Source organism: Chiloscyllium plagiosum, unplaced genomic scaffold (assembly GCF_037043375.1).
Source record: "Chiloscyllium plagiosum isolate Xiang-an unplaced genomic scaffold, Cpla_swu_hap1 HiC_scaffold_35, whole genome shotgun sequence".
Taxonomy (NCBI): Eukaryota; Metazoa; Chordata; class Chondrichthyes; order Orectolobiformes; family Hemiscylliidae; genus Chiloscyllium; species Chiloscyllium plagiosum.
The window spans coordinates 34,163,196-34,175,317 of NW_028270173.1; the positions used below are offsets into that span (position 1 = coordinate 34,163,196).

The 12,122-nt window shown below is 41.0% G+C and overlaps 1 protein-coding gene across 1 annotated transcript; it reads left to right on the top strand.

Annotated features, from left to right (window-relative positions):
* Positions 1–9,110: 9,110 nt before the first annotated feature.
* LOC148140633 (uncharacterized) lies at positions 9,111–11,321 on the top strand. The gene is made up of 2 exons (XM_087979094.1): positions 9,111–9,217; positions 10,424–11,321. The coding sequence occupies exons 1-2, from the start codon at positions 9,111–9,113 to the stop codon at positions 11,319–11,321; spliced, it is 1,005 nt and encodes a 334-aa protein (XP_087835220.1).
* The last annotated feature ends 801 nt before the right edge of the window (positions 11,322–12,122 follow it).

Genomic DNA, 12,122 nt, shown 5'->3' on the forward strand with positions numbered 1-12,122 from the left:
TGCCCTCTAGCACCTCTCTAATCTAGACTCTGGTTTCCAGCATCTGCAGTCATTGTTTTTACCAGGGAAAAGACTATGTCAATTTACCCTATCCATGGCCCTTATGATTTTATAAACCTCTATAATGTTATCCCGCAGCCTCTGATACTCCAGGAAAAACAGCCCCAGCCTGTTCAACCACACCCGATAGCTCAACCATCCAACCCTGGCATCATTCTTACAAATCTTTTCTCAACCCTTTCTTCCTATCGGATGGAGCCCAGAATTGCACACAATATCCAAAAGTGACCAAATCAATGTCCTGTACAGCCGCAACATGCCCTCCCAACTCCTGTATTCAAAGCTCTGACCAATAAAGGAAAGAATGTTAAATGTCTTCTTCACTATGCTATCTCCCTGGGACTCCACTTTAAAGGGACTATGAACCTGCACTCCAAGGTCTCTTTAGATTAGATTACTTACAGTGTGGAAACAGGCCCTTCGGCCCAACAAGTCCACACCGCCCCGCCGAAGCACAACCCACCCATACCCCTACATTTACCCCTTACCTAACACTACGGGCAATTTAGCATGGCCAATTCACCTGACCTGCACATCTTTGGACTGTGGGAGGAAACCGGAGCACCCGGAGGAAACCCACGCAGACACGGGGAGAACGTGCAAACTCCACACAGTCAGTCGCCTGAGGTGGGTATTGAACCCGGTCTCTGGTGCTGTGAGGTAGCAGTGCTAACCACTGTGCCACTGTGCCACCCACAATCTCTTTGTTCAGAGACACTCCCCAAGACCTTATCATTAAATGTAGTCCTTTAAGTCCTGCCCTGATTTGCCTTTCCAAAATTCAGCACCTCATATCTATTAAAATTAAACTCTATCTGCCACTTCTTGGCCCATTTGGCCCACCTGATCAAGATCCCATCGTACTCAAAGGTAACCTTCTTTGCTGTCCACGACATCTCCCACTTTGGTGTCATCTGCAAACTTTCTAACTGTACCTGCTATGTCCACATCCAAGTCACTTACATAAATGATGAAAGGCAGTATACCCATCATCAATCCTTGTGGTGCACCATAGGTTACAGGCCTCCAGTCTTAAGAGTAATGCTTAACCACCACAGCATCCTCTGTCTTCTATGTTCGAGCCAGTTCTGTATCCAAGTGGCTCATTCTCCCTATACTCCCTCTGATCTAACTTTGCTAACCGGTCTACCATGAGGAAACCTGTCGGAACAACTTACTGAAGTCCACATAGACCACGTCCTTCTTTTGCCTTCATCAATCAACTGTTACTTCCTCCATTCTTCAAATGTATGCTCCGTGTTAACATGACCTGGTTTCTTCTCAAAATGGTGAGAATGGCCAATATTAAAAGCTGAAGAAATATTTCATCTTGAGTTCAGATAAAGAGCCTTATGCTTTGACTTTTCACCATTTTACTTACTCTGCTTCTAATTTCTACTGCACTCTTCCATTTATATTTTCTGTCCCTACCTTGATTAATTTCTCAACTGTTCTTTCATTTTTTCAACTTCCCTTCACTTGTACCTTCTCCTTGCGAATTAGTGTAAAAATCTATCTATTGAGCTTGTTATGTAATTGGCCAGCACACTGGTCCCCACATTTCCCCAAATAAAACCCATTTCAATGGAATACTCCCCTCAATCCCAGTATTGTGATCAATGCCTGTGGTGTAACCCATTCCTCTGAAACCAATCTTTTAGCCACGCATTTATCTCTGTAATTTTATTTAACCTGTGTTAAACTAATCCTTCAGAAAATCTCTATCCAAATCCTGCCTTTGTCATTCTTACATTTATCGACAAGAATAACTGAATTTTTCTCCTTTCATTTCAAGTCATTCTCTTGGACAGAAGAGATTGGAATATCCTTGGCACAGAAAGACAATGCAGCCATTGCAACGTTCGGTCTTTACGACAGAGCACAGTATCGATTGCCCTAGTGATGCAATCCCAGATTAGTTCTTCTCTTCTCTTTTATCCAGTCTCTTTCATGTACCATGGTGCATCTGTTTTCGCATCTTCCTCTGCAGTCTGTGCCTGCTTCCACACAGGGTCCAATAACTACTCTTATATTTCACAAGGGCACTGATTGAATCTCCTCCAATGGTAATTATTACATTGCAATACCTGTCTCACTCACAGTCATATCTTCTTTTGTTCCACTGTCCACGCTTGTTCTAATTAATCTAAGTGGCTGTGCAGAATCATGAAACAATGTTCAAGTAATTCTCCTCGCTGCTTGATGTGTCACAGTGTCTGTAAATGATACTCCAGCCCATGAAATCTGAGCTGAAAATAGTCAGCAGCCAACACTTATTGCAGATAAAATCCAAAAGAACTGCAGATTCTGGGCATCAAAAACAAAAACAGAAATCGCTGAAAATGACCAGCAGGTCGGGTAGCATCTGTGAAGAGAAATCAGAGTTAATGCTATTGGACCAATGACCCTTCGTGGGAACTTCTTGTAGATCGTATACTTGGAAACACGTTGGCATGCCTCAGGTGCAATATACTACAACTGCAACACACCACTTGCCCAACAAACTAGGGCGACATGGTGACTCAGTGGTTAGCACAGCTGCCTCATAGCGCCAGGAACCCAGGCTGGATTCCAACCTCGGGTGACTGTGTGGAGTTTATACATTCTCCCCGTGTCTGAGTGGGCTGTCTGCTGGTGCTCTGGTTTGCTCCCACAATCTAAAGATGTGCAGGTTAGGTGAATTGGCTCGTCTAAGTTGTCCATACTGTTCAGGGCTAATGTTCAGGTGCATTAATCAGGGGTAATAGGGTAGGGGTCTGGGTGGGTTACTCTTCAGAGGGTCAGTGTGCACTTGTTGAGCCAAATGCCCTGTTTCTACACTGTCGGAATTGAATTCCAAAAAAAACCTCTCTACGATATTATGTATTAATTGAAGTGTTGAATAATTAATCTGAATTTCTCAAATAAATTTCACATCCTTCAGATGTACTAACATCACCTGATATAAACTAGATGGTCCATTAAAGCAGCAGGGAATAAACACACACCAATTATCTACTTGTTTGCTGTGAAATCGTACGTTCTCCATGACAGGTCAGGGCAGGTTGACGGTTGCCGTCTCTGATTACTATCGAATCTCTCTGTTATACTTCTCTCGTGTGTCCACTCTATTGGTCTACTTCACAGTGACGCATAGCAGATTGGGGATTTTTTTGCGGGATGTGTTCTATTGTTACCAATTGTGAAATAGGCTTGTTGCTCTTGAAGGCAGCGAGTGGCATGTGTCTGTGCACTTCTTTCTGAGTATTGGATTCGGTTGGCTTAAACAGTACTTGGGATAGCAATGGCCCAGTCAGTCACCAAGCGTTTTCCAGGGCGGAATAAGTGACCTTGGAGTTTTCGCAATATGTGATTAAGGCCTAGCTGCTGGAATTATCAGGCAAGCTGGAGTTGGAGCTGTCTCATTCCGTGATGAAAGAAGAGATAATCACAGCAATAAATCATAATTTAAATTTGCTGGATCTGCCAGCAGAATCGCCAGGCGTACCTAAAATTCAATTGATAATGAAACAGCCTGAGTTAGAGGCAAAAGGCAAGCAAAGGGCAACAGAAATGGAATAGTTTAAAATACGATTAAAAACAGAAGAGTGAGAAAAAGAGAGAGAAAGGAAGAGAGAGGAAAGAAAGAAAGAGAGGGAATTTGAAATTCAGAAATTGGCAATGAGAGAGGAGCGCAATAATTGCCTTTCGGAAGTAGTGAGAACTCATGTCAAGAGGAGAGAGTTAAATGACAAGAATGTCAGCTGAAATGGATGATGATTGCGAGTTGGTCCGTAAATCACGGTTTGGCGTCCAATATCAATTTCAATCCGTGAGAGATAGATATTGGGGAAAAGGAAAATTCTCACCTGGAAAGGCAAAGGTAGATCTCGGTGAGGATCATAAGGATAACTTGCCACAGGTTAAAAAAGGAAATCATTGAAGCACAAAGAGAAGTTAAAAGAAGTCAAATTTGTTTTCACTGCAATAAAGTAGGCCACGTGAAATCACAGTTTAAGATTACGGGTTTAATCACGGTTTAAGAAAAACTCTGGGAAGCCACATGTAGGAAAGCAGGATAAACCAGTGACTTTTGCTGGAATGGTAATGGGAAACACAGTGGAAGTTAGAAAGTTGCATCAGAATATATAACTATGTCAGATATTTGTTAAGGAGGAACTGCCAGATCTTCTTAAACCATATACCTGTGAAGCTAAATTTTAAACGCAATGGCTACAAACAGCAAGTAAAGCGGTTATAATATTAATAGACATCGGATCATTGCAGTCTCTTATGCTAAATGATAAGGAGATATGTACCACCGAGGAATTATCGCTAGAAAATGTATTAGTAGTGGGAAATGACGGTGAGGCAAGAAACATTCTGTTATGTATAGTGAGGTTAGAGTGTCCAGTGAAGTGTGGAGAAGTCGTGGTAGGAGTACTGGACAAACTCTCAGCGACAGGAATATAATTTGTCTTTGTCTTTGCTGGTTCACAGGTAGGAGTGCATCCGACTGTGGTTGAAAAGCTGGTGATGACGCTGGCAACTGAAATATTGCAAGACACATATCCTGGGATGTTCCTGACTGTGTGGGAACGCGGTCACAAAGTTCACAGTTGAAACGGGTGAGATCAAAAAGTACAGATAAGAAAGTTGAAGCGGAATTAGCAGAGACCCTGTTTGATTAGATGTTTGACACCAGCTAGAGGAGGTAGATAACACAACAAACATCTTTAGGCCAGATAAATTAATTGAGTTACAGCAGAAAGATGAAAATTTGAAGTGATTTAAAGACATATACAGAAACAGAATCCTAATGTATCCCTGAATGTTATTACCTGAAAGAAGATGTCTTAATTAGGAAATGGAGACAGTCACATCTTTAGGAAATGAGAAACTGGCAGACGTTGATCAAGTCGTATTGCCAGTGGGATGTAGAACAGATGTATTATGACAGGCACATGAGTTAGCCCTGGGGGTCATTTATTGGAGTGAGAAAAACTCAAGTTAAAATACAAAAGCATTTTTGCTGGAATAATGCACAAGGATGTCATTGGATTTTGTTATACATGTCATATTTGTCGGGTAATTGGAAAACCAGAGGTAAAAATAAAACCGCACCTTTAATACCCAGTTCTGCATTTGAGGAATCTTTTACAAGAGTCGTAGTCCATTGCCTCAAACAAAAAGTGGGAATCAATATTTGCTAACAATAATGGATGTGTAGAATAAATCTCCAGTGTCTATTCCATTGCGCAATGTCATGCCTAAAAGGGTTGGAGAGGAGTTACTCAAATTTTTCACTAGATAAGGGCTATCTCCAGAGATACAATAAGATTAAGTATCAAACGTTACGTCAAAGTTGTTCAAGGAAGTTACAGACAGCTTTGCAATAAAACAATTGAAATCTACTGCGTATGATCCACAGTCGCAGGGAGCGCTAGAAAGGTGACATCAGACATTAAATACTATGTTGAGGGCTCAAATGATTGGGGGAAGAAATTCTGTTTGCACTCTTTTTTTGCAATTAGCGAAGCATTAATCAATCAACCAAAGTCAGTCCATTTGAATTCGTTTTTGGACATGAAGTGAGAGAACTGATAAAATTGATTAAGGAGCAATTGGTAAGTTAGAATTCAGAGAACACATATTTGGACTATGTTTCAATTATTTGCGAATGATTAAATAGAGTGGGTGAGTTAGCTAGACAGCATTTGACAATATCACAGCATTCAATGAAACAGGAAGGCGACAAGAAATAAAATGGTGGGCGGCACGGTGGCACAGTGGTTAGCACTACTGCCTCACAGCGCCAGAGACCCGGGTTCAAGTCCCGCCTCAGGCGACTGACTGTGTGGAGTTTGCACGTTCTCCCCGTGTCTGCGTGGGTTTCCTCCGGGTGCTCCGGTTTCCTCCCACAGTGACAAAGATGTGCAGGGCCAGGTGAATTGGCCATACTAAATTACCCGTAGTGTTAGGTAAGGGGTAAATGTAGGGGTATGGGTGGGTTTCGCTTCGGCGGGTCGGTGTGGACTTGTTGGGCCGAAGGGCCTGTTTCCACACTGTAATCTAATCTAATCTAAAAATAAAACTCGCAATTTTGCGATCAGAGTTCAGGTACTCATGTTACTTCCAGTGAAAGGTGAACCTTTAAAAGCATGGTTTAGTGGACTTCATTAAATCAAAAGGAAATTGAGTCAGATGAACTACTTGATAAGGACTCTGGATTAGAGTGGTGCTGGAAAAGCACAGCAGTTCAGGCAGCATCCAAGGAGCAGGAAAGTCGACGTTTCGGGCAAAAGCTCTTCATCAGGAATACACGCTTTTGCCCGAAACGTCGATTTTCCAGCACCACTCTAATGCAGAATCTGGTTTTCAGCATCTGCAGTCATTGTTTTTACCTACTTGATAAGGACACCAAATAGAATGAAATCTTACAGAGTGTGTCATGTGAATATGCTCAATAGGTATTTTGACTTGGCATAAATCCAAAAGAGACTGTGTTTTTGCTTACAACACAGAGGGAAGTAACAAGTTCAGAGTATTGGCCTCTAACGTTGGTACAGGTTCTAAGGGACATTGAATGCATGCTCCAAGGCAACAGAATCGAAGGGAGTTGCAGTGACTGGAGCACACCCATCGTATTATCAAAACCAGACGGTATCCAATGGTTCTGCGTGGACTATCACAAAGTCAATTCCTTACAAAGATTGATGCATATCTGATTCCATATTTGGAAGACTGCTTTAAGAAGATGGAACAGGCGACTTGTATTTCTAAGTTGGACTTCATCAGAGGATGCTGGCAGGTACCTTTGTCAAAAAGAGCAATGGCAAGTTCACCTTTCGTCATGCCGAATGAAATGCATAAATTTAAAGTTATGCATTTTGATATTAAAGTTCAACATCCACATTTCAGACACTAACCAATAAGTTCATTACCAGACTACCCAATGTGTTGCATTTGTATATGAGTGAGTGAGTTTTAGTCACACATGGAAGGAACATTTGGAATGGTTATCAGACTTGTTCGATTGGCTTTGAAAAGCAGGTTTGGTGATTAACTGAGCCAAAAGTGAATTTGCCAAAGTGCAAGTCACCTCCCAGGGCCATGAAATTGGACACGAACAAATGGCCCCACGGAATGCAAAAACAAAGGTTATTGGGGAGTTTCCTACACCATCGACAAACTGAGCAGTACTACGATTCCTGGGATTCAGTAGGTTTTATCGAAAATTCGTACCAAATTTTAGTGGTGTGTCTGCTCTGCTCACTGAATTGCTACAGAGAGGCAAGAAGCATCAGAGCACAATCGACTGTCAGAAGGCATCTGACAGACTAAAAGTTGTGTTAACCACTGCCCCAGTATTAGCCACACCTCAGTATGCAAAGCCAATCAAGGTGGCTATTGATGCAGGTGATGTGGTCTTGCAGTACTGTGCTCTTGCAGGAAGATGACGAGCAGATAAAAAGACCTATTGGGCATTTCTTCAGGAAACTCAACATTCATTAGCAGAAATATTCGACAGTTAAGGAAACTTTGAGCTCAGTGTTGGCGTTGCAACATTTACAGCGTTTATGCTACCAGTAACGCATCTGAGACAATCGTACCGTGATCACAATGCATTGAAGGCTTTTGAAGAAATTTAAGGACAAAGATGGCATACTGTTTAGAAGGAGTTTGTTGCATACAATTTGAAAGTTGTGCATGTGACAAGATGAGAAAATGTTCCGCATTGTCGAGACCTAAGTGAGAAATTGAGACATTAGTGACAGAATGACCACAGGCTGAAACAAGTTGTAGTAGTGCATGTTTACATGATTATTGTCAATGCTTCTTGCAGTCCTAACAGTTAAAATTTAAAGAATCTTAAATGAAGCCGTCTTTAGATGCTGGTGTTCATTTTTTAAGCGGGGTGGAAGACAAGGTGTGATGATGTTGTCCTTTAACAAGGTTATGTTGCCCTTCGCCGTTTTTTCAGAGAGGCCGTAAAAGACACACACGCCAAAAAGTTACTGCCTCAGGGAGAAAAAGGCTTGCAAATATTTTGAAAACCACTTGTACAATTGAAGGAGAATGCCCAGTTCCCCCAGCTCAGGTTTTCTCTAGTTTTGCTTGGTTAGAAAGCAATGGTGTTGTAAAACTGCTGAACCGAAGAGGCGCAGGTCCATGATAACCCCCTCTCTCTGAATTCTCTTCTGTAAGACCCTGCGTTTGATTTGACCTGCTGTGTCAAGAGATGTCTACGGGGATTGTTGCAGGTATTTGAAGCAGCATCATTAAATTGGAATGATTTGTTAGACTTTTAGATCGGTTAATTTATACTGTACTCTGTTATCTTTTGCTTGTGTTTCATTCAGTCATCTTGTGAATAAATTTTGTTTTGTGTAAAGTGAAGTGGTTTAACCAGCTGCATCCGTCCTATGATATCCGTGTTACACCTGCTTAAAACATCTCGCATATTTAGGGTCTGAGCTACCTTCTTGAAATGTTTTATGCGTATCTGGCCTGGTCCATAACATGAGTATGGCAAACATTTCCTCTTTCACGCCATAGGAGGGAATATCATTTTGGAGTGATCGAGAGAAGAGAAAGGACGAGAGACGTAGCAGAGAGAGAGATAGGAGCTACTATTTGTTACAATGAGAAGGTTGTGGTGACCGGATTACAATAATGACATGGACTGGAGTTGTGTGAGACAGTTCAAATGCGATAGATATAAAGAGCATCGAAGCAATGTTTACAATAGTCATGATTGATTTTTAACTTTAACTAGAAACATCGTCATTTCCTTGGCTTAAAATCAAAATGTATTACTTTTTTCAACATCTTGCTCTTGTTCCCAAAGGTGTAGAAGAAAGTGTGTCTTTGCTTATTGACTTCCACAGGGAAAACTAAGGGAAAATCCAGGTGCATTGTGAGCCTTGTATGTCGCAGCTGAATTAAGTTCACTTCGGTATGCAACATTACGGACTCACTTTACTATAAAAGTACTTATTAGCACAGTTATATCAATCACCTCTACCAGAACAGAATTTCACAGTACATTGAAAATGTTATGGACAGAAATGTCTCCGATACTTTGCATATACTATCCCGTCCTTGTTGTAGTTGGAGTACCTGGTAAGCATTATATTCTTTTGAAATATATTTCCACTTGTGGTATTGTTTTGATATCAAAACCTACAAGCACTGCTCTCGTTCTGGCATCTCAACTAAAAAAAATCGTTTCCACTTTCAGCACATTTTGACTTCTGTCTTACAACCTCTTTTGATTAGTGTTGCCTTCTCTCAAACAAATTACATTCTTCATATTGTCAAAAAAATTCTATTCCCTTATTATTAGTCATTACTTCTCTTCTATTCTCTTTTAGTGTCAGTAATATCATTTCCATTGATTCAATTCGACTCGTGGTATAGTCTGCTTTCTTACTCACATGGACTCGTATCATTTTCCACCCTTGCACTGTTTTTCTATTGGTTTCATCTCTTCTTCTGACATCTCTAATCCTGATTTCTTCTCCTGAAACACTGTTTTGTAGGGCATCTCACCTTCCCTCTCCAACTCACTTTTAGCTTCATTGTTGCTGTCCCTCTTTCTTTATTCATTTCATTCGTTGTCTTTGTTTTCTTTCTCCTTTAAACCTGGCTTTTATAAGCTGAATATATAAGCTCCCTAAACTCCTTCTGTCGTTGTTGGCTTTCTCCTGCTGAGATTTATTTTCAGTGCTGTCCAATTTTACCACACCACCCCTACCCCAAACCCCAACCCTCACCCCGTACTGGTGTTGTTTAGAGAAGTTTCACCTGAAGTTTGAAACAAAAACAGGTTCAGATGCCCAAATGTGATTCTTCAATTGAGAAAAAGTATGGGTATCACGAAGAATCATTAGTATGATCCCACCAACACTTGTGAACAGTAACCACTGAAATGGTTTCCAGTGACTCTTACACGCAGAAATCATTTTATCCACTCGAACTGTGCGTATGGTAAGAGGAAATTGCGATGTATTTAATGTTTTAGCCGGTGATATTAAATGAAAATGTTTATAACTATTTACTTGTAGCAATGTTCTACTTATTTCGAATAAATAGTAATTATCATTAAATCTGGCCCGTGCTTTCTGCATCCGAAGATTGCCTAAATTGAGGAGTGTTGTGAACATATCAAAGCTTTAGCATTAATAGAGACTTCAGGAGTAAGGGTGTGATGTGAGCACTATCCCATTGAACCATGACACATTCATTCCACCCAAATGGCTCGCACCTCCATCACAGAACAGCGGAACACAAAGAGAAATATGATGCCAATGCCATGCTAGTTGACATTTTATTGGTCACTACAGCCTGTTCTTCTAGTGTTTTCTTTTCTATTTATCACAGTGAACTTGGTGGCAATTGTGATCTTGAGTTGGGGGAAATGTGGTCTCTCTAAATGCATTACTCGCTACCTGGTGGCCATGGCAACAGCAGACTTCATGGTGATTACCTTCAATGTCACGTTACATCGGATTGCTACAATTCATTGGTGGGATTCTCTGTTGCTACACACTCCTGTGTGTAGGTTTATTCTGTTCCTGTCTCAAATGGCCATCGATATTTCTGTCTGGTTCACGGTTGCTTTTACCTTTGATCGTTTTGTCGCCATTTGCTGTCAGAAGCTGAAATCAAAATATTGTACAGTGAAAACCGCTGCTGTGGTGATCTTCACACTGAGCTTGTTGTTCTGTTTAAAGAACACTCCCTGGACCCTCTTGTACATTCCGCATGCTGTCGTGAACAATAGTCCATGGGGTTGTTTTGTTTCACCAGTGATTTATTTTCAATCTGCAGCAATGGCATTTTCTTGGATTGAACAGGTGCTAACTCCTACTCTGCCATTCGTCCTGATATTGTTTTTGAACATCCTCACGGTCAGGCATATTTTAGTGGCCAACCAGGCCCGAAGGAATCTCCGGGTCCACAGCAGCAATGGTGAAAATGACAAAGACATTGAGATGAAGAATCGCAGAAGGTCCATTGTTTTTCTCTTTGCAATATCCAGCAGTTTTATCTTGCTCTGGATAACAACAGTCTCATATTTCCTACATTATCGAATTACAAACTTCTTTCTTCTCTCATCTCTATTTAGCCCTTATGAAATTTATGAAAAAACAGGAATTATGCTTCAACTTTTGAGCTGCTGCACAAACACGGTCATTTATACATTGACCCAGAGTAAATTCAGACTGGAGCTGCTGCGTGTCCTCAAATATCCCTTTACTCTCATTTGTAAGTGAGCTCAGTGAGGAAAAGTGCTGTGTTGGGTATGGATCAGCTTTCCTCAACATTTCAGCTCAACTCCATTTCAAATTGACCGTCTCTCAAAGTGATTAAAACTTGTGAACAAAAATGCTTCCCTTAACAAGGTTAGATTAAATACAAATTTAAGCCTGCAAATCAAACACATTGCAATATTATCAAGTTGGCGGCAGGAGCAAGATACAGAGTTTTGGGATCTGTGCCGATATGCTCCTGATCCCATTGCTGGCCACATTCTTTTTTTTATTCCTTTTGCACTGTTTCTTTATTTCTGTTTATCGTCAAAGTTCACCTTTTCTTTGGCAGCTGTGGAAGAAATTAGTTGCCAGGGCCTCCTGCAACATGGTACAACTCGATGTCCATTGCTCATTGCCAGTGGCTATGGTTTTATCAAAGGCTTCATCATCATTGTGTCTGGTTCATTCCTCCTGGTGGCCGTTTCAGCGGAGGCTGTACTGTTTCAGCATAGTGGTTCAAGTTCATTTTTCATGGCTCTGGCAGCAATGCTGCACTTTCAGGCGGTAAATTGGTGGGTCAACTCTGGGTCTCCTTCATAATTTCAGAAATTAACATGGCACTAAATTGTGCCAACGTGCACACATCTCTCTATATTTTCATAGATAGAAGAGATAATAAATTACTACTCTCGTCTTTTGTATCTTTTAGATCATTTTGCTTAAAAAAAGCCTAAAAATAATGATTCCAATTGAAGGGCTGAGAACTAGGCGCTATATGTTTATTCCCATTGGACAGATGGAAAATTGAGCGATGCTTCCACA

Coding starts and splice junctions, on each gene's coding strand:
- LOC148140633 (XM_087979094.1), top strand. CDS start 9,111: ATGTCTCCGATACTTTGCATATACTATCCCGTCCTTGTTGTAGTTGGA. Junction 9,218..10,423: donor ACTTGTGGTATTGTTTTGAT/ATCAAAACCTAC, acceptor TCTATTTATCAC/AGTGAACTTGGTGGCAATTG.